This window comes from Leopardus geoffroyi, chromosome D4 (genome assembly GCF_018350155.1).
Source record: "Leopardus geoffroyi isolate Oge1 chromosome D4, O.geoffroyi_Oge1_pat1.0, whole genome shotgun sequence".
NCBI classification, from domain to species: Eukaryota; Metazoa; Chordata; class Mammalia; order Carnivora; family Felidae; genus Leopardus; species Leopardus geoffroyi.
In genome coordinates, this window is record NC_059342.1 from 74,282,699 (window position 1) to 74,304,086 (window position 21,388).

Genomic DNA, 21,388 nt, shown 5'->3' on the forward strand with positions numbered 1-21,388 from the left:
TGTTTCCTGTGTTCTATGAAGGTAAGGATTCTTATGCTTTGTTCAAGGCTGGCCCAAAGTGGGTTCTTGGTAGGTATTTGTTGAACGAATTTTTTTTCCAAACCCAGGGTGTCCATCTCATCAAATGACCATAGTGACTGAAAGTTGCTTTCGGCTAAGTGCTCTGCAACAGGCAAAGCCTTGTGCTGTTACTCTTGCCATCGCTCAGGGGACTTAATCCCCAGGACTGTCCAGTGAGGAGGTCCTATTATCGTGTTCATTCTGCTGATAAGACAACTCGGGCTCAGGGCAGTGAAGTCATTTGCCCAGGATTACTCGTGGTTAAGTGAGGAGGCGAGATTTGAACGTGTGTGGTTCTATGCATGAACCTAACCACGGCCCCCCCTGCGGAGTCCGGGGGGTCTGTGGCATCTGGTTATTACCCCCCGTCCTGGACTCTGCCTCCGTGAATGCTGGCCTTCCACTAAGTCTCCACTGTGGAACATCCCTAATGCCCAGTCACACGTCCTGCCTTTCATCTGGCCCCTGTGAGCTTCCTGGGCAAAGCCGGCTTATCCCTTGTCAGTCCTGTTCACCACCTTGATTTGCCTTGAGGCCAGTAGTGCTGAATGAATGAATGAATGAATGAATGAACGAACAAACAAAGGAAGGAATGAGCCCTGTGGGTCTCAGTTTCCCTAACTATAAAATGGATTTCCCCCTAACTGGAGCCCCTTTGCATCCTACTGAGTACTTATGCCAGGAATCCTGATACCCTTCACCTCTTAACCTGCACTTGAACTCAACAGACAAGGAGCTTCACGCCCCATCTAACTGGCTGAACACCAGAAAGCGATCCAAGGAGGGTTCAGGGTCTGCCCAAGGTCTCAGCAAGTCTGTGGCATCAGAACTCAGACCTCAGGATCCCTCCAGCACCCGCACATACACAGCCCAGTGAGCCTGAACCAGTGTCCCTCAGGCCTCCTTCGTGGAGACACTCACCATCCGATTTCCCCACATCTGCCCAGCAGCATGTAGTAGCAGCTCAATTAAAACTTGTATATGAAGGGGATGGGAACCTGGAATATTCCTGATCAGAGGGGGCACACCCCTCTGCCACGAGTCCTTGCCTCCTCCTCAGATTCCCTTGAGAACCCCTCCTCTCTGTGACTCCCCCACGCGGAAGTGCCTGGCCACCCGGAGACATGACCGACCAGTCTTGGAGCAGACACCTCTCTTTATTCGTCTGTTTCACCACCTGCAGCCTGGTTTCTCCAAGATCGAGTCACATTTCTCACAGTCTGGGGTGGCACCCTCCCCTTGCTCCCCCAAACTGCCCCACAGCCCCCACCCGCAGCCCTGAGGAATTCTCCCCTGCCCAGCTCAGTCGCAGAGGGAAGCGGCAGCCGTTGTTCCCATTTCACAGATGGGGAGGTTGAAACCCAGGAGCGCAGAGCCCAGACCAGGGTCACACGGGGGTCTCTGGGGTGTGTTCTGCCCTCAGCAGGGAGGGAGGACTCGGCTGGGGCTCCGTGTACCCTCGCTGGGGGGTGGCTGGCTCCGGCCGCGTCGCAGGGAGCTGCCAATCTGGTCTCTGAGGGCCTCCAGTCTCCGGGCCAGGTTTGGAACTGCAGCCCCGCCTAAGGAGCACAGTGAGACCCGAGGCCTGTGCTCCCCCCGGCCCGCCCCACCCAGACCCCTCAGTGCCCTAACACCTTTTGAGGAAGCCTCAGGCGGTCCCCCTCCCCCTCAACCAACACCACGGGCTCCTGCACGTGTATGGACAACCAGGTGGCCCTAGGAAGAGAACTCCAAGTTTGGAAACTGCAAGGATCTTACGGATCGCCTCGCAGCACACACCCTGTTCCAGAAGGGGGGAGACTGAGGTCTGGACAGGGTGAGTTCTGGCCCAAGACCACCAAAAACGCTAGGGGCCCCGCCCTCTCTCTCTCCTTCACCTCTCAGCACTGGTGACGCGTCTGGAGGCCCCATGGGCAGGGGCGGCGCAGAGGGCACCACCTCCTCTCGCATCAACATCTCCGCCAGGACTCGGGTCCTAGTCCAGTCGCTATGACTCCTAGCCCGGGGTGGGTTGGGCGGTGGGAGGTGAGCCTTCGACTCCCCAGGCGAGCCTCCTCCTCCCCCATCCCAGTGCCCAAGGGCTGGGCCCACCTCTCTCTCGGGAACTCGGCAGAGTCAGGATTGCATGGGGGTGCCCAGGGTGGGGGCTGGGCAGACAGAGCCAGGCCACCCGGGGTCTTAGGGCCAAACACCTGCAGGAAAGACCAGAGCCCGCACTGGGAGACCCTGCCTCTGTGTGCCCCACCTTCCTGGTGCCATCATGGCGCCACCATCCCTGCCACACATGCCCCACGGGACACCAAGAATGTCAGGTGGGCGTCAAAGTGCAGGGTCTTGGTCACTTTCCCTGCGGGCAGTGGGCAGGCCTTGTAATGTCCTCTCTGGGGATGAGGAACTCCCTGCGGGCAGGAACCATGTCTGTTCGAATCCCATGTCATGTCTGAATCTTTGGTGCCCGGAACAGAGGCTGGCACGAAGCTAGGAGCTTAGGGGACAGGTACTGAATGAGTGAACGCGTGAGTAAGCGAACACGGAAATGAGTAACGTGCGAGTGAATGAATAAGCGAGCGGGACAGTGAGTTCCTGTAAGAAGGCAGGATGGGGGCGGGGGGGGGGGGGGACGGGCAAAGCAAACAGACTTTCTGAACCCTGGGTGGGAGCCCAAAGCCAGCCCCTCACCCAAACGATCCAGCCGGGGACCCTGGAGCTCTGGAGCCTCCCAGGCCACGGACCCCCCCGGATCACAGTCTCCAGCTCTCCCAGCCTTCCCTCCCCCGCCTTGGCCTTTCCTACCTGCGGCAGCTGGAGCCCCCTGTGTGGGCAGGCCCAGTGGGCCAACGGTGCTCGGCACAAGGGGCACAGGTGACAGCAGGGGCAGGAGCAGAGGGGCGGCAGGGCCTGCAACAGGGCACGTCAGAGGCTTTGTGACACTCTTGCTCCTCACCCCACCGGGCCGGCCAGAGACTCACTCACGTGGCAGGGGCGAGCTGGTGCCATCACACAGGGACACGGTGGGGCTGGGCCGGGGTTTGGCAGGTGAAGGGAGCAGGCACAGAGGAGGCGCCTGGAAAGGACGGTGGGGTCTATGCCTGCGGTCTGAAAACCAACCACGAGGCTGGTCCCCGAGTCCCCCTTTTAGCCAACACTCAGCCGTGCCAGGCACCGTTCTCAGTGCTTTACGTATGAACTCGTTCAATCCAAACTTTAACACAACCCTACCAAGGAGGACCTATATCAGCCCCACTTCGTAGAAGAGGAAGAAGGCCGGGCAGGGAGAAGTCAAACAAGTCAGCCAAGGTCTCACAGCTGGTAAGCGGCAGAGCCGGACTCTGAACCCAGGTGGTCCGGACCCAGAGGGCAGACTCTTGACCGCTTCACGGAGCCACCTCCTCCCACCTGCCCTGTGTCCCGAGGCCTGCCTCCAGGCTGGCAGCCGTGCTCACCGCTCCAGCTCGTGCACCTGCTGGGCCAGGACCCGCTGCTCATCCCGGGCCTGGTCCCGGCTACTCTGCAGCTGGCTCTTTTCTTTCCTGGGAAGAGCAGGCCCCAGGAAGGTGACAGGAGGCAGAGATACCAGTAGGGGGACGGGTCAGCCCTTCTCTTTGCAGTGGAGTACAAGCCCCAGGAGACAAGCGGGGACAGAGGATAGCCAAGGACCCGGGGAAGGGGGCAGCTTGGCAGAAGCAGCATAGAAGTGAGGGGCGGGGCACAGAGTCCCCCTGGCTGAGGGGGAGCCTACCGGAGCCTCTCATTCTCCAGCATGAACTCCTGCAGCATCCCATAGAGGTTCCGCTGGGCCCAGGCCACCCGGGCCCCACTGAGCCCTGAGGCTGTCGGGGGGGAAGGGCACGGTGGCTGGATCCATGGGAGCCCCAGCCACACCCCACCCCTGCCCCTGGGGAGCTCATACCCTTGGGGTGTACTTGGCCCAGTTGGGACCGCAGGCAGCGGTTCTCCTCCTGGAGCTGCAGTATCTCCATCTCCAAACGCTGGGGTTGCTTTGCCATAGGTGACTGCCCAGAAAGAGGCCCAGGGCTGCTGTTTACGGCTGTACAAGTTGTGCACCGTACAAGCGCTTCCGGGGGTGGTGAGCAGAGCCTGAGATCTAGCCCATGCTTCACATGCCAGCCTTGCATCCTGGCACAAGGTGACATCCACCTAGAGAAGGCACCCTGCCCTAATGGTGTCAAAGTACCAGGAAGCCTTAGCCGTGTGCCTAGAGGGCCTGCTCTGAGCTGCAGCCTGCTCCAAATCCAACCTTAAACTCAGTTCTGTCCAGGCCTTGGCCCAGATTCTGACCCCAAACAAGACACTACGTCAGACCCCAAGTCAACTCAGACTTAATCACGGTACCAACTGGGATCCTGGCTATACCCTGAATCATATTCCAAATCAGACCACACCCCTAGACATGCCCTAATCCTGACCATGACCCCTGACCCCACCCCATCCAATCACGACCCCATCATCAGGACTCTGACTCTAATCCCAACTGTGACTCATCCCAGACTTCCCACGACACCGACTCAGGCTCCCGTTACTGCCTCATCCCCAACCATGTCCCCGACCCACACCTCTGCCCGGTCTCCCTCCATTCACCTTGGGGGCCTGTGGCCGAGTGGTGACCCGCTGAGCTCGGCTTGCATATCGCAGGGTGCTAAGAGTCTCGGGAAGGCACTGGACTGAAGGGGACACGCAGGCCACCTGGGGAGGGCTGCCGCTGAGCGTTCCTTCCTCTCTGGGACCCTCTCCCTCAGGAACCATCCCTCCCTGCCAGCCCTTCTCGGATACCATGAGGGTGACCCCGTGTCCCCCCAGCGAGTCCGCCAGCAGCTTGGTGAGCTTGCTGTCCCGGAAGGGGATGTGGCTCTGCTTCCGCTGTGGGTCCAGTAACAGGGAGATGCAGTGACCTGGGCGGGGACAACAAGGCTAGCAAGGTTACACCCGTTGCCCAAGGCCACCCAGCTGCTTCATGCAGAGCAGAGCTGGCATCTCCGCCCAGGCCTGTGTGACTTGAAAATCTCTCCTTCCCAAGATCTTGTCACTCAGTCAGACTGGCCTCTGCTATCAGACTGGGGCTCCTGAGGGCACAGATGACCCTGTCCGCCCCTGATCCCCAGTGCCACCAAAGAACCTGACCAACAGGCCTGGCACTCGGCAGGGGCTCAGGAAATATCTGACAAGTGGGCTGAATGAAGAAGAGTTCCTGAAAATCTCCCCACACATGCCACAGAGGAAGGCTGGCGTCCCAGCCCTGAAGGCTCCCAAGGCCCCGTGACCTGGGGCGGGGGTGGGAAGGTCAGTTCCCTTCCCCTCACTGGGCCTCAGTCTTCCCAGCTGCACATGGGACAGGCTGACTGTCTGAGGGCTCATACTCTGCACCTGAGTGTTTCTACCTCCCCAGTTAAAATGTGCCTTTACAGACCCTCAGGGTTTACAGACTCGTGAATAAAGTGCTAAGAGGGAAGGCTCCAGTCAATAGCAAGCTGAGGCCAGGAGGAGGCGTGTGGCTCCTGGGTCACAGCTCCTGACTCTCCCATCCTACGCCTCCCTTACGCCTCCCATACTACGCCTCCCCTGGCTTCCCCCACTGTGGACAGTTCTGGGTCCGGCTCAGAGGAGGGACTCAGGAAGTCAGTCCAGCTGGCCCCAGGCCTCACCCAGGGCCAGCAGGCTGCGATTGATGCTGTTTGCCTCGAGCATCAGCTCCCCACGGGATCCCGTGGCCGCCACCTTCTCACTGCCGGCCAGGTCTACAAAGCACAGCTTCCCACCAACGGGGGGCTCCCCAGGGTCCACTGGAGGCATCTGTGGGGTAGGAGGATCAGGGTCGATGGGGACTTGGGAGGGGCTGTCCCCATCAGAGTCACAAAGCCAAGGGTTTCCACTATTATCTCCTGCACACGCCCCGGTTGGTTTATACACCCGGCGGCAGACCCTCGCCGGGTGGTCCTGGGCCAGCTCCTTCCCCCAGTGGGGACACTCACGGTTTGGCGGCTGATGTAGAGCGTGAGCAGGGCATGGCTTCGGCTGGAGGCCTGGTTCAGGCTGTGAGCTGAGCTCCGTCGACGGCTAAGACCTAGCGGGGGAAAACAGCAGGAGCTGGACCTGGTAGGAGGAGCAGGTGGTCACCAATAAAGAAAAAGCAGCGAGGGCATCCTGGGAGAGGGGCCAGCCCATGCAAAGGCACAGAGGCCTGCCTCCAGCACGGACAGGTGAAAGAAAGATGGAGAGAACTGAGGGGAAGAACGTCCATCAAGTTCACATCTCTTCTGCTGCTGTGTGGAGGGAGGGAGAGAAACTCAGGCAGAAAGATCAGCTACCAGGCATGGTACAACTCTGGGGCCAGAACCCAGAGTCCCGGTGTCCCCGCAGCCTGCCACAGGGTAGGTGCTCAATAAATATTTGATGACTAAATGAACGAGGCTGGAACAGAAGGGCACCACAGGCTAGCCTAAGAGGTATGACCTTTACCTTCAACAAGCTGGAAGGGTCTGGAGGTCCGAAGGGGCAGAGGGATGTGGTTTGCTGTGTGGAGGGGAAGAGATTGGAAGGGGAGAGCCTTGAGGTGGGGAGACCTCTTCAAGGGGCAAAAATGGGGCTTGACAGAGGCAGAGACTCTGGGCTGGAGAGGAGACCATGACCCGGACTCCGCTCTACCCAATCATGACCCCATCATCAGGATTCTAAGAGTTCGAACAGCAGTCGGACAGCAGAATCTCCAGGCCTGGGGTGGGGCGGGGGTACATCCCTGGGCTGTGTCTGAATTGTGGTCTGCTGACCCTTTTCCCCCACTAGGGTCATCTCAGCCCACAGCTCCGGCCAGGGGCTCCGAGTGCACCATCAGTGAACAGCTGAGGAACGGGCGCCCCCACACCCCAAAGCGCCCCTGATGCAGCACACACCCATTTGCATCAGTTCCATCAGGGCCCCCAGACTCCCGAACTCCACCACTCGCAGCTGCTCCACATAGAAGCCCTGGGTCTTGTTCCAGCGAACAGGGAGAGGCCGGGGAGCTCCCAGGCTCAGTAGGTCTCGAACCTGAGAGGAGGGTGGCCGGTGAGGGCAGGGGCCCTGCGCCCGTGCTCCATCAACCCCCAGACCTTACCGACACAGCCCCCCAGCCTCTTCTGTCCCTTGACCCCAGCTCCTTGGAGAGAAATACTTCTTTTACCTGGAGGGCTGTCTATTCAGTCTCAGTCCCCCACCTGCTCATTGTAGATCTCCAAATAGGAGGCGCGGAGGGTGACAGGGGCTCCCAGGTGCCGCACCCGGTCTAACAGCCAAGCGAAGGTCCTCTGCATGATGCCGGCTAGGCTGGGGGGTACGGGCACCCCCTCGCCCTGGGAGCAGAAACAGCTGAGCCAGGGGGTGGGTCACGATCATCCCGGCACACCCACACAAAACCAGTCATAAATACCCTTTGTGGAGGACGGCCCTACTCTGCGCCAGGAACCAAGTTCCCGTAGAATATCGAATCAGAACGATTCGCCTCCGTCTACAGATGAAGAAAACTGAGAGCTACTAAGTAAGGAGGACAAAAGTAGCTCCGCATCGGGCAAGCGTCTGCTACGTCTCCGGTCCTCGGTTTCCTTGTCTGCAAATAAAGGGGGCTGGGCCGCACGAAGGCCCTTCCCCCTGGAAGTCCGCGCCGCCTGCGAGACCCCATCCCCGACCCTCAGGGGCTCCATCTGCGCTCGGCCCACCTGCGGAGGAGGCCCGGTCAGGGTGTAGGTCTTCCCGGAGCCGGTCTGGCCGAAGGTGAAGACAGTGCAGGAGAAGCTGCGGGCGGCAGAGGCTCGGCTGGACCCCGGTGGCGGCCCGCAGGGGTGGGGGTGGGGGGGGCGGGGGGCCGTGCCGGGGCCTCACTCACCCGCGCAGCGCCAGCTCGCCCAGACGCCGCACGCCGCACGCCCGGAACACGTCCTCCTGCGTGCGCGCCCCGTCCAGCACGGCGCCGAAGCGGAACGCCACGTCGGGGCCGCCGCCGGGGGGGCTCACCTGGGGAGGGGGCGGGGCACTCTGGGGGCGGAGCCAGGGAGGGCGGGGCTCGGGGGCGGGCAGGGTGAGGGGGCAGAGGCCGGGGCCTGGGACCGAGCTGACCCGGAAGGGACCGAGGGGTCTCCAGGTAGGTTTCTGACTGGGGGGGGGGGGGGGGGGGTCAGTGGGTGGGAGGGATTCCTCACTTGCAGAGTCCGGGTCCCCGAGCAGTGCAGCGCGCTCTGTTCCCCTCGACGCAGCTCCGCCGCGCTCATGGGACGCACTCTGGGGTCCGGTGGGAAGGCAGAGGTCCATCCCGATGACGCCATCGGCCCCGTCCTCGATCGCCCTCGCTCCTCGCTCCCGCCCAACCAACCTATACCTACCTGAGTACCACCTGGATGGGCGTTTCTGGCCCCTCGGGCCCCTGCTCCAGGCTCCGCGCGGGGTCCCTGTGGCCGCAACGTGAGTTACCATCCCTGAGCCCAGCGGCTCCTCTTACCTCCCAGAATCTCTCCTTACCCGTCGGGAGACCCGCGTTCCTCCATGGCCAGCTTCGCACCCGGAGTTAGCTCCGCCCGAGTCTCGTTCCTTTCTCTCCCGCTACCCTCCCTTTTCCACCACACTGGGACTGGCTATACACGCCTTACACCCCCCACCCCCTTTCCCCTTCTCAGGCATCCAGCCATCCGGAAAGGCTTGGGCCTGCCCAGGGCTAACTAGTTAAAGATTTACCCACCCCTACCTGTGGTGGAAAAAATCCCTCTCCAGCAAGGGGACCCCTAGCTAGGGGGTTCTGGAGTCTGAGGGTCCCTTGCTCTTGTCCATTCCTATCAGGAGCAACCACCCAGGCCAGCCTCCTGGGTACACAGATGGGGCTAGGGAGACAGGGACGGGAGCGGCAAGCCTGGCAGAGCATGGGCCAGGTCCTTCCTACTGTCCACCTATGCCTCCTCCAGCTTTGTCCTCTGCCTCCCCCGCTTCCCCTCCCTGGCAGTTCCAGCTACTTGGCATCGGAGGGCCCTGGTCGGGGGGGGGGGGGGCGCTCCTGAAGGGGTGAGAGGGGCCCAGGTTTCAGCTCTGGGAAGACCTGGCTGGATTGAGTTCCTGAGCAGAACTGAGAACAGGCCCAGAAAGAATCTGGTTAACCATTGGGCCACCTGCTTCTCCAGTGCCAAGGCCGATTTAAGGCCAGAGCAGTTGTTTAACCTTCTGCTGATCTGGCTGTCTGGAGCAGCAGAGGGGTCTGCGTAGGTGCCGGAGTGGGGCAATCGCCAGTTCAGTGACAGTCTCCATGCTGGGCACCAACGCAAAGGAATCCTGTAGTCTTGTTAGGGAGGCAAGTGAGAACAATCTAGTGTGCAGGGATTCTGGGGGTTGGGGAGTTGAGAGGCCGGTAGGAGCAGGGAGGTAAAGGTGGTAGGTGAGGGTGTTCTTGGCAGAGGAAGCACATTGCAGGAAGGCTGGGGTGGGGTGGGAAGATGTGTGAGGCATGTAGAGGTGGTCTGAGGCTGGGCCAAGCTCAGGGAGGCTACATCAAGGAGCCCGGACTCCCTCTGCAGGGAACCAGGAAGCCCCTGAAGGGTTATAACCAGGGAAGTGACACCATCAGGTGGGCATTGTTGTTATTGCCATTCTGGCTATTTCCGTAAACTTCTCTTCTGTCTGGGACACGTTAGGGTGAAAGCCTTAAGAGTCACTGCCTCCTTTCAATATAACATGTTCTGTTCCACAAGTGATAGCCAGCTATCAATGCCACCCAACTAAGGAACGGTTTATTTCGGGTGGCAGTGAGCTAGCTCCCCATGCACTGGGGGGGTACAATCAAGAACTAGTCAACCTTTTGATTACAGGGCCTTCTAGCTGGATCTATAGGGAGACTTAGGTAGAGCAAAGAGCCACTGACTGCCCCCAGCTCTATTTTGGCAAGTAATTCCCCCTTTCGGGGCACCTGGGTGCTTTAGTCAGTTAAGCGGCCAACTCTTGATTGCAGCTCACGTCACGATCTCATAGTTGGCGAGTTCAAGCCTCAGATCAAGCTCTGTGCTGACAGCACAGAGCCTGCTTGGGATTCTCTCTCTCCCTGTCTCTCTGCCTTTTCCCAGCTTGTGCTCACTCGCTCTGGATTGCTCTCAAAAATAAATAAATAAACATTAAAAAAAAGAAAAAAAAGGTAATTCCCGCTTTCTTAACCTGTTTCCTCCCTATCAAAAGAGATTGATGATTTCCCATAGTTGTTCTGAGGTTTCTTTTTTTTTTTTTTTTAATCTTTATTTATTTTTGAGAGAGAGAGAGAGAGAAAGAGAGAGACAGTGTGTGAGCAGGGGAGGAGCAGAGACACACACACAGAATCTGAAGCAGGCTCCAGGCTGTGAGCTGTCAGCACAGAGCCTGACGCGGGGCTCGAACTCACGAACTGTGAGATCATGACCTGAGCCGAAGTCAGACGCTCAACCGACTGAGCCACCCAGACGCCCCAGTTGTTCTGAGGTTTCAATGAGACAGTGTCAATGAAAGTGATTCATAAACTGTAAAGAATTATCTAAAAGCAAAAATAAAAGTCCCTAGATGATCTCCAAGATTTCTATCAACTGTGAAGTTCCTTAATCTGTTACATTTTTAGAAAATCCTTGAGGTGGATAGGAAAAGAATGACTACTCCTGTTTTACAGATGGAAAAATGGAAGAAGAGAGAGGGGGCAGGGGAAGCAGTGTAAGGGGAAAGCAGCTGTGAATGGCGGGACCGAGCGCTGGCGGGCTGGCCCGCTGGCGGGCTGGCGCTGGTTGCCTTATGGCAGGTTGCCTTTTCCTGCTGTAAACGCGGTAAGTAAACAAGTTGTTCCTTTAAGTGTCCCTAAGGGACGCCTGGGTGGCTCAGTTGGTTACGCATCCCAGCTTCAGCTCGGGTCATGATCTTGTGGTTCATGAGTTCAAGCCCCGTGTTGGGCTCTGCCCTCATGGTGCAGAGCCTGCTTGGGATTCTCTCTCACTCCTTCACTCCCTCTGCTCCTTCCCCACTTGCGCACATGCTCGCTCTCTCTCTCTCTCTCTCTCTCTCAAAATAAATAAACAAACTTTAAAAAAATGTCCCTAAAAGGGTTAAGGACCACCAGTCATTCCACATTTTCGTGTGCTTTGGGCTTAATCAAATTGCTATCCCTTTTCAAGCTTGACCGAGATGAGCCACACTGCAGGGATTTTAAGAGAAATGCCAAGACAAGGGATACGCGCAGGACGGGGTATGATCGGCTGTTTGGCGTGACTTTTGCACAGGGGTTCCCAACCTGGGTCAGAATGTGTACATCACTCAGTGTCCATAAGCAAGAGTGACGTTCTAGTTCTGTTCTCTCACAGTGAGTAAGGACAGTGGCTAGCCTTAAATTGTGAGTTCGTTCGGCAGGTTTATATATATATATATATATATATATATATATATATATATATGCACACACATATACGTATAGGTATATGTATATATATGTATATATATACACATATATGTATATGTATGTATATGTATACATATACGTACATGTATATATATATATGTGCATATATATATATATATATAAACATGGGGCTCAATCTCATGACTCTGAGATCACGACCTGAGCTGCAATTACGAGTCAGAGACTTAACCAACTGAGCTACCCAGGAGCCCTTAGCAGATTTTTATAAAGCCTCCTCTATGCACTAGGCTTCTCAGTCCTTGAGACACATTAGTGAACAGACACTACTAAGTTTTTGTGGGGAGCTGGGACATCTGGAACTCCCACCCGTTACAGGTAAGAGTGTAAAGACAAACAGTTTTCTGAAAACTGGCCTTATCTATTAAGCTAAACTTGTGCTTATCCGGTGGTCCGGCATCCCCCCCTCCTGGGTGTGTGCCTAATGGAGCTGAGTGCACACTCCACCAAGGCCAGGGCCAAGGACATCCAGCCATATTAGCCACCTCCATTACCACTACCACTGCTCCTGCCTCCCTCGGTGTCCTTGTTACCGTCGCTGTCTCGGTAAAATCCGTCGCGACCACCCACCCAAATTCTACCACCATCACCCAAAGCTGCAGAAATAGCAGTCCCCGCCCACACCACCACCATCACCACCGTCGTCATGGCTGTGACCATCGTGCTAGTGACAGGAGGAAATACCATCTCGGTCTATTCATTTGAGAGAGTTAAAGACACAACGCTTTGGCCCCCACCCAGTGGTACCCCTCACGGACCACGGCACTGCCTGTTCCCACGGCTGGGGCTGAGTCTATCTCGGTCCTCCTCCCCTCCTCACCCTGTCCTGGGCCTGTCCTGAACTGTAACTTTTCCCCAGGAGCAGTGGGACTCTTGCAGTTGAGGGAGGGACAGAGGGAAGGAAGGTCTGGCGGGTGGCTGGTGGGGGTGGTGGAGTAGGAGGTAGTGGAGTTGGAACTCAGAGTATCTTAGAAGCTGGCGGGACCCTGCAGGGGTGCGGCTCCAGGCCTCGCTAGAGGGCAGCAGAGCACTGTGCCAACCGGGGGCAGGCGGGGTGGGGGGGGGGCGGTGCTCATCACAAAGGAGTTCTGTCAAGCGTGGCCCTGCTCTCTCCCTACGTTTCTCGGAGCGGGGGGGGGGGGGGGGGGGGGGGGGGGGGGGGGGGGGAGCGTGTGCACCACGGAGGGGCTAGCCGGCCTGCTGGATGGAGGGGGGTGAGCAGGCCCTCAAGAAGCGCTCCTTGGGGGAGTAAATAAAAGCAGTGTTGAGCAATCAGGGACCCTCCTCCACACACCCCTACTCCTCCTACCAGCCCCTTGGATCCACTCTCTCCACTTCAGCCCTAGACATCCCCTTTGGGAATACCCTGACTCTCCCTGGAGCCTCAGAATAACGTCTGAGCTCCCTAGGCTGGGACATAAGGCCATTCGGGCCCTATCTCCTATTGACCCCTCTGGCTGTCCTCTTCTTCCACCCCCCCACCCCCACCCCTGCCTCCTACACTCCAGCCCAAAGCTTCCCTAGACTTCCCTTTGATTCCTCTAAACCTTTGCCCCTGCTGTTCCCTCTGCCGTGAGTGCTCACTTCTACCTGGTGGGCTTGTCCTGCAAGTCTTACCAGAGAAAGCCTTCCCCCGGCCCCTACCCTCCAGGTCAGGTTGGAGCCACCCTGTCCCCCACGGCCTCCTGGGTCTGGCTTCCCACTGTTACGGTACTAATCACATTGGATTGTCCCTACTCTCTGCTGGGGGGCAGGGACTGTATTGGCTTCACCCCTGTGGTCTCTGAGCAGGCACAGGGGCCCTGCCCACAAGAGGAGCTCAGCAAATGTTGGTGGAAGGGAGGGAAGGAGGAGAGGAGGCCAGTGCGCAGGCTGCTGGGCGCATCCCTGCATCTCTCCCTAACCCCTGTGTCTCCCGTCCTTCTAGCAAGGCTAACCACAAACACTCTACTTCACGATGTAAGGATTCATTTAGGGACTCATTTGTCATGGAGATCATCAGCTCCTGCCACAAAGCTGCTCTCAAATGTGCCCAGAAGCCGAGTGACATTCTCTCAGCCCCTGCCAAGCTGGCCTCTCGGACCCGACCATCTGCTACAAATTTAGAATTCCCGGAGGGTGGGGGACAGGCTCCCCTGGGCTCTGGGAAGCCCAAGTGTCAACGCCCTCTGCTCTTTCTGACGCATTTCACGGAGGAGGGCTCATCCCCATTTGTCAGGTGCAGAGACTGAGGCCCTGGTAGAAGCGGCCTGGCCCGGTCTGAGGCTCACCCTGCATCAGCATTGGATGGAGGTGGACCAGAGGTGAGAAGATGGTGAGGAAGAAAGTTCTCCTTTTATCACATGACACACTCATCTTTCGTTGTTCCTCCTGTAACCAACCCCCCCCCCCCCCCACCACCAGTGGAGGAAAAGCCAGATGGGTCCAAGGCCTGTTGTGAAATTTTCCAAACAGTGCTTGATGTAATCTTTAATTAAGATGTGAATGTGGGCCATAGGACTCATTCCACAAAAGTCTCCAAAGCGGGGACCTTCAGAGGTTATTGAATTGACTTCTATCTGGCCCCCTACCCCAGGTACAGATGGGAAGACGGAAGAGGGGGCCAGTATAGGCACTGTGAGGAACGGTGATTTTTAGATCGAGGTACAGAGACTCACGGTAACCCCCCGGCACCCGCGGGCCACCACTCTCTCCCCTTAAATACCTGCCTCCTCTCCTCCGAAACTTCACATGAGGGTCCAGCAAGAGGAAATAAAGCCCCTGGAAACCAAGCTCTGCCTTTTGGTGAAGATGAGCCTCTATTGGTAGTTGTGAAATCCCAGGACCCAGGGTGGTTGAAACGCCCTGTCGTCTCCAGGACCCCAGCTCTTCTCCCTGAAACATGAACGAACAGCCTCCCCTGAGTCAGTCTACCCCACTGTTCATCCAGGAATGACTTACCTATGAGCTGGATGTTTTCATCTAAAAGCAGTAATGTCGACATGCCAGAGTGTTAAGGGGCGCTAAGTGTCATCTGTTGCACAATGATGCCTCATGCGTCTGGAACCTTCTGGGTCAGAGGGTTGGGAGTTAGTGTTTATTGAACACTGGACACGTTTTCTACTTCAGTTTATAATTCAAATTCAAAGCGACCCTCTAGGACTGGCGCTACAGATGAGGAAACTGAGGCTCAGGCATGTTCAGGAACTTGCCGAGGTCACGTGCCCGCTAAGCGGCGTAGCGGGGATCCGTCAGTCTCCAGAGTTTGCGTTCCGCCCTCTGCTCTCTGCAGCTTCCTTCCTTCGAGCTGTTTTGCAAAGCTGAACTTGGATAACTGAAGTTGACCTTTTAAGTACACAACTCGCCTTCGTTCAGTCCTCTCTGCTGAAACACGCTCCCACGTTGGCTCTCACGTTGCTCTGCCCTCGTCCCTGGGGAAGGTCGAGTGCTACTTTAGGGCCGGGGAGCCCCGCCCCTGGCATCAGAATCCCCACCCCCCAGGATTAATTGGTTTGCAGGTGGGGCCTGAGTATCAGCAGTCGTAGCGCACCCCCGATTATTCTAACGCACAGCAGGGTTGACAAGTTTGCTTTCAGTTTTTCCCGATGACCAAAGCCATCCCATCTAATGCGTGTGTCGGCCTATATACTGATAGAGTGATTTCTCGGGTTGTGATGGGCATTTTGAAACCTCGTGTTACCTTTTTCTAGTACACCCGCCTTTCTCTTGGGACCAAACTGCCTGATGAGCCCTGTCGCTGCAGTCCTCAGATTCCCTCTTTTCATTTCTACGTTGGAATCCACTGAGAAATCATAAACCAAACAGAGCCGAACTGCCTTGCAGGCAGGGCCTGTGGGATCCGTTAAGAGTTTTCCAGACTTTTCTTCCCTCCTAGGTTTCTTCCATGCAGGTTTCTTCCTAGGTTTCCTCCTAGGTTTCTTCCATGCAGCTGGATTGGGAGGACTCCTCTGAGGACCTACAGACTCCCACACCTACCAACCCCATGACCTTTACCCATTTGGCTAAGGTGGGGGTGGGGTGTCAACATCTGTCTCCCTCAGAAAACTCTAAGCTCTCTGAGGGCAGGGACTGATCAGTGAATCTGAGTAGGTGCTCAGGGCACGTGTGTTAAAGTGAACACTCATAGCAGCTAGAACCAAATGGCATGGGAGCACAAGCAAGGAAAGTGAATCCTGACCAGAGAGCAAGGGCTGGGGAATCTGGGAAGGCTTCCTGGAGGAGGTGTCATTGGGACAGGCTTTAAAAGATGGGTAGAAATTGGGGCAGAAAGAAGCAAGAGGAAGAGCATTTCAGGCAAAAGGAATGGCATGAGCAAAGGCCCAGGAGCAGAGCAAGTTGAAGAGTAAACTCTTGCTTGGTGGAATCGAAAGCCAGGAAGATTGGTGGGACCATACTCCAAACTGCCAGAAGACAGAAGCTTCCTTGGAAGTCTTGGCAACAGTCTTGGCTAAGAACTTGTCTTTAGTCATTCTTTTGGATGAGCAGGGCCTGGGGATGCCCCGTTGTCCCCTCCTTGTGATAATTCAGGCTCTTCCCAGGAAGCCCTGCCCACTGTATCCTCAGAGAGGACACTGAGTTCCCAAGGCCTGGGTGGGTGCCAGGCCCCACTGCTGACTCGCCCCTCTGGCAGCTGAGGAGCTGGGACACGGAGCTGGGACTTCCACATAAGCCAAGCTTGTCACGCTGGAGCAACGGAAAGCACGTTCCCAAGCGTCCGTCATCATCCCTGTTCTGTGACCCAGGGATGACACCCCGGAACGCACACACCCAGAGCCTCCGTGTCCCCGTGTGTAAGTGAGGAGGATGGGGGACCAGAGGCACCCAGGACCCTGCCTGCTCCGGGGCCCTGCGATATTTGGGAGCAAACACTGTTCCTTCCTCCCTGGGAGAGGTTGCGGGGGGGATGCGGCCCCCATAACCCCAAGACTCAGTCCCAGAGACAGAGTCATATTCTCGCCAAGACCAGAAGGATTTGGTCGGTACCAGTTTCTGGGGCTTTGCGCCCTTTCATTTCTTCCCGACTCCATCTACGGGGACCCCTCTCCTTTCCAACTTCCATGAATAGGACCCTGTCCCTCCTTCCCAGTGTTAAAAGGGGCTGAAGTCTGCTGGCTTTACCTTGCCCCTGGCTCATGTGCCCACTTTGGCAACGCTATTACTGTGGTCATACTGGTATGTCTCCTCCTCCTCCTCCTCCTCCTCCTCCTCCTCCTGTCGCTACCACTCTTTATTAGGACAGCTAGTACTCCCATTACTTCCACTACCGCCGTCGCCATTAATGCTGCTCCTGGTATTTACACAGCTACAATCATACTTCTGCTCCTACAGCCACGATGAATGACTGTCTGTGGCTACTTCTAATAGCAGCAGACATTGTGAATTACAAGTGAGCCAAGGACCGAGCTGTCTCTGTTCACCGATGCAGTGGGATCATAGCAACAGACTTCTGTGCTACGAATACTCTCCCTGTTTTAGGGACGGGGAAACCGAGGCTTGCAAAAGCTAAGTAACTTGCCCAAAGTCATAGGGACGCTAAGAGACGGAAGCGGGTCCACGCCTGAGACTTAGAGTCCTTCTCCCCCTCTGTCCTTTGTCTGGTTTTCTGAGCACAATCTCGGCTTATCACGAGTTCTCCGGAAGAGATTCCCTGAGGTCAAAAAAAGGAAAGAAGACCTGACTTTTGCAAGATGTCTAGAATGTCATGAGCAATGTACATGATAGGTGCTCGATACATACAGTGTTTGAATTAATGGATCCTAACAACCTTTCGAGCTCGGGACGAGGACCCACATGTTACGGCGGGGGTAACTGAGACTCTCAGAATTGCTGTGGTCTATCCAGAGGCAGAGATGGGGCTGCGCACCAGTACTGTCTTTCCGTGACCTCAAATACATGAACCGCCCGCCCCACCCACAAACTCTCGCATGTGCGTTGTACTTTAGGCTTCACAATTTACTTTATAGTGACAGTTTATTTCATTTTCTCAACATCCCTCAGGAAAGGTGCTCAAGTCCATTTTATAGGTCAAACCACTGAGGCTCAAATTGCTAAGGCAGATTTTGAAGGGCTCCTGTGGAGTCAGTGACAAATCTAGGATTTGAACCAATACAGTATCCCCCTCCCCAGCCACGGCCTGAGAGAAGGGGCCTCCCAGCTGGAGGAATCCAAGTGGCCTCTCTTAGGACAGCCCTCCTGCCCCACTCTGCCCAGCCACCTTGGTCCTTGTGGTGGGCGAGCCCACAACCCCTAGGGGTGGAGAGCTCTGGTTATTTCCAGCCTGGTACTTAAGGGCTGGCCAGGGAGTGGGGTGTGGGCTGGCCAGAGGACTCTGTGCTCCCAAGAGGGTATGGCTGATGAGAGCTAGGCAGGGGGTCAGGGATCTGTCCAAGCCGCCTAGGCTAGCCAAAGCTGGGCGGGTGTCCCAGGAGAGGGCAGGCCACCCCCTCCCCAAAAAGGTATGATGTAGGTAGCCAAGATGCACACAGGCAGCTCATTCAACCCCCTCCAGCTCAGCTGACCCTGTCCTGGGCCATGGCCCAGGCTGAGGTGCTCCCCCTGCTGCTCCCGAGAGATAGAAAGAGCAGGCAGCTGTCCCGATAGGGGTCAGATGCAGCCACAGGGGGCTGAAGATCAGGTGAAAGCAAACACATTATGCTCTGAGCACCTACTTTGTGCCATCCTACCTCCCGGCAAGTGTGCAAGGTGGAAATTACTGCCCCCAAGGGTCCCTTTCCCTCTTGTATGAAGAATGCTATTGCCACACTGATCTCCTTTCAAAGCATCAAATATTTTCTGCCTCAGGACCTTTGTACATGCCCTTTCTTCAGCTCTTCTGATTGGCTCCTCTGCCTTCAGGTTTCAATTTAAAAAGTCACCTCTCAGTGATGCCTTTCCTGACTCCCCTGACTAATAGGTTCCCCGGGGCCCCTATACACACACACCTTGTCTCTGTCACCCTCCTCTGCTTCCTTTCCATCATTTTGGTTTTGGTTTTGTTTTTTTTTTTTTTTTGAAATTTATTTGTTTGTGTCTTTCCCCTATGAGGAAAAGGACAAAGTCTATTTTATTGACCATCATGTCCCCAAGCTCCAGCAGAGAATCTGACACATAGAGTAAATGTCTATCCCACGAACAAATGAAAGGAAAATGAAGGCATTCGTCCACACCCTCGTTGTGGAAAGGGGCACTGTCCACACTGGAACACAGCCCCGCCTTTCTCCAAAGGTGCTTCCATGCCCCCTGTGAGCAAGCTCAGGGGTGACGCCACACTCCCTTCGGTGTTTCTTCCTCAGCCCAGAGGCATGTCCTTCACACATGGGGCTCAGTGCCTTCTCCAACTGCCCTCACGAGTCCTCTGTGTCTGCTTGCCTGTCTCCCGAGGACAGGGAGCTCACTCCATGCGTTGCGATGTTACAAGCTCCCTTCCAGAGCCCTGTGACCTCCTGAACGACAGAATGGACTGTTCTGCACAGTTTCTCGCATGCTGAAGAGGCCGGATTTCTGTCACTAGCATAAGACTGCAGACCCTGGCAACACACTTTTCTATTTATTCATCTATTTCCTGAACACCAACCCCGGGCCCGGCCTGTGGTCGCATAGTGTGGAGCGAAAGAGCCTTGCTTTGCCTTCTGGATGATGTTTAAGGCCTGTGATGGCCTTTGAGCCGCAGAACAGCCCCGATGGCGATAGGGGGGCCCACGGAGCACATCCGATGCTTCTGAAACCTTATGGTGCACACGCATCTCCCAGGGATCGTAAGGTGCAGACCAGGCACAGCAGATCCGGGCAGAAAGTCTGCACCACTCGCCGGCTCTCAGGTGCTGCTGCTGCTTCCGGTACACAGACGGGGTGCAGACCCGACTGACAAAAGAGGGCAGGAAGGCCCCGAGTGACTAAGGGACTGGCCCAGGGTCACCCAGCCAGTCAGCAGGGGCTGAGGGGGGACGCCTGACTCCCTAGGCCAGGGCTCTGGAATCCACGGCGCAGGCCGGGCTCAGTGTGCCTTTGTGAAGCGCGGCATACCTGAGCTCACCCGGACCGCCCGCCCCTGCCCATGAATAGCGGGCCTCTTTCCTTCCTGCACCAGGCCGGGCGGGCGGCGCGCACCCACGGCCGCCCCCTCCCCTGCACACACACTCGCACACACTCACACACCCCTGGCCGGCCAGGCTGCCCTCCCCGTTTGGGGAAAGTCAACAAGAGCGTTTGAAAAGTCTTTCTGTGTGGAGAATCTGTTTGTATAGGGGGAGGAAACGCAGAGCTGGCCAATAGGTAGAAATATTAATGAAGCTTGTTATAAAGGGCCCATTCACGGCTCTCCGAGTAAATAGGGCTCTTGTCGGGCTGCCACGTTATCTGCCAAGTTCAAGAATGTGGTTTGAAAAAATAGAATTTAAAGGGGTGAGGTGGAGCCTTAAATGGCCGGCCTGCTGGAGCCAAGTCCAGGAGGAGCCTGCACGGAGGGGCTGGGGCTGGGGGCTCGGGGCTGCTCAGGGAGAAGGGCTAGGGGGAGGAGCCACCCGAGAGGGGCGCTCAGAGAGAGTCCCGGCCACCAGTGCGGAAGGCCCAGTGCCCGCCCCCCCCCCCCCCCCCCCCCACCTTCCCTCCGTGGTGTCTGGCCCAGGGCTTGCGATTCCTCGGTTTGGCCCCCAACTCAGTGGTGCGGGGCGGGAGCAGGGCGAGGCTGCGGGGCCGTTTAGTCCCAGCGCACCCTAACTCCTCGCGCGAATTTTGCCCCTGCGGGTGCCGGTGACGGGGTCTCTGGGCAGCAGGAGGAGGGCTTGGTAGTGACTCTCAGCGGGCATACAGTGCCGCTCCCCAAAGCCCAGCCTTCTTCTCTCAGCTGCTAGGTTCTGTTTTGCAAATTGTTGCCCAAACAACAGGTAAGAAAGAGCACGAGATGGTCAGCTCCACTCATTTCACATAGGGTAAACTCTGCTCAGAGAAGGAGAGTGACCAACCCAAGGTCACTCAGCCAGTCTTCAGAAGAACTGGGACTTGCTCCCACCAATGTCTTTTTGGGTCAGGTCCCCAGGACTGAGCACGGTGCCTGGCCCAGAGGAAGCACCTTGTCATTTCACATGCACGATGTCTTATTTTTAGCCCTGGACTTAGAGCAACTTATAAGCAAGGGTCTGGTCTTAAACCAGTTTGTCCCCCGCCCCACCCCTCCCCCGGCCAGTTGTGTGGCCTCAGGCAGGTGATTTTGCTTCTCTGAGCCACAACTCCTCTTTCCATTGTAAAATGGGGTCATCAAGACCAGCCCCTCCCATCGAGAAGACTCAGTGAGAGTGTGTTGGTGAGGTGCCCAGTGCCGTGCCAGGCCCTTGGTGGGTGGCCCAGGAACAGTGGCCATGGGATTTCTTTTCCTGTCCCAGCCTGTGGCACAAGGGTAAGGTCTCCAGGAAGACTGTTCCCTGAGCTGTGGGTTTCAGAGGGTGGTTTCTACGTGGGTCCTAGAAGTCTGGCCTGTGCCGAGGGTCATAGGAAGCTGGTAAATTGGGGGTCAGGGGCTTTTGCCGCCGGTGGCATTAGATGGCACGGCCACGCGGGTATGTGAACTATCACGAGGGTCTGCAAAAAGGCCCTGCAGGAAGCTGTGGCAGGCAGCTGACCTTCCATTTGCTCCCCAGATGGCTGCACAGAACCCGCCTCTGTCAGGCGAGGGTTAACCTGCGTGCGGGGAGAACATTTACATTGGCTTTTCTTTGCAAATAAAAAGCGGGGAAAATTCCTATAAAGCAAAAAGGAAATAATCAATGCAAAAACTAAATGGAAACATTTTTAAAAAGACTCTGCCAGGAGTTTGCTGTGTGACTTTGAACAGTGGGGACTTCAGGAGATTTGGAAAGGGGAAGTCGGCCGCATGGAAGGGGGTGTTGG

The 21,388-nt window shown here is 56.7% G+C and overlaps 1 protein-coding gene and 1 long non-coding RNA gene across 22 annotated transcripts; one reads left to right on the forward strand and one right to left on the reverse strand.

Moving 5' to 3' along the window:
• Positions 1-1,198: 1,198 nt before the first annotated feature.
• On the reverse strand, positions 1,199-9,195 carry KIF12 (kinesin family member 12). 21 transcript variants are annotated; one of them, XM_045468241.1, is made up of 19 exons: positions 8,786-9,167; positions 8,247-8,492; positions 7,934-8,061; positions 7,767-7,842; positions 7,269-7,403; positions 6,966-7,101; positions 6,535-6,588; positions 6,048-6,139; positions 5,721-5,868; positions 4,852-4,970; positions 4,660-4,764; positions 3,971-4,073; positions 3,800-3,890; positions 3,504-3,590; positions 3,034-3,124; positions 2,854-2,958; positions 2,152-2,252; positions 1,938-2,056; positions 1,199-1,607 (listed from the first exon to the last, which is right to left on the reverse strand). In XM_045468241.1, exons 1-19 carry the CDS (start codon positions 8,957-8,959, stop codon positions 1,480-1,482), a joined length of 2,238 nt encoding a protein of 745 aa, XP_045324197.1. In that variant the 5' UTR covers positions 8,960-9,167; the 3' UTR covers positions 1,199-1,479. The 21 variants fall into 21 exon arrangements, 15 of the variants coding, with proteins under 15 accessions (XP_045324197.1, XP_045324196.1, XP_045324209.1 ...); XM_045468240.1 differs by having other exon boundaries at positions 1,199-1,619; positions 8,786-9,160; XM_045468253.1 differs by lacking the exons at positions 6,535-6,588; positions 8,786-9,167 and adding an exon at positions 8,563-8,731 and having other exon boundaries at positions 1,199-1,619; positions 8,247-8,325; positions 8,427-8,492.
• A 1,617-nt stretch (positions 9,196-10,812) lies between these two features.
• On the forward strand, positions 10,813-14,277 carry LOC123592850. The gene is made up of 2 exons (XR_006709980.1): positions 10,813-10,862; positions 13,434-14,277. It is a non-coding gene; the product is annotated as an uncharacterized LOC123592850 (long non-coding RNA).
• Positions 14,278-21,388: the final 7,111 nt, after the last annotated feature.

Coding starts and splice junctions, on each gene's coding strand:
- KIF12 (XM_045468239.1), bottom strand. CDS start 8,959: ATGCTCTGCCAGGCTTGCCGCTCCCGTCCCTGTCTCCCTAGCCCCATC. Junction 8,062..8,246: donor CGGGGACCCGGACTCTGCAA/GTGAGGAATCCC, acceptor CCCCCTCCCCAG/GTGAGCCCCCCCGGCGGCGG. Junction 4,971..5,720: donor TCGCAGCCTGCTGGCCCTGG/GTGAGGCCTGGG, acceptor GTCCCCGCCCAG/GTCACTGCATCTCCCTGTTA.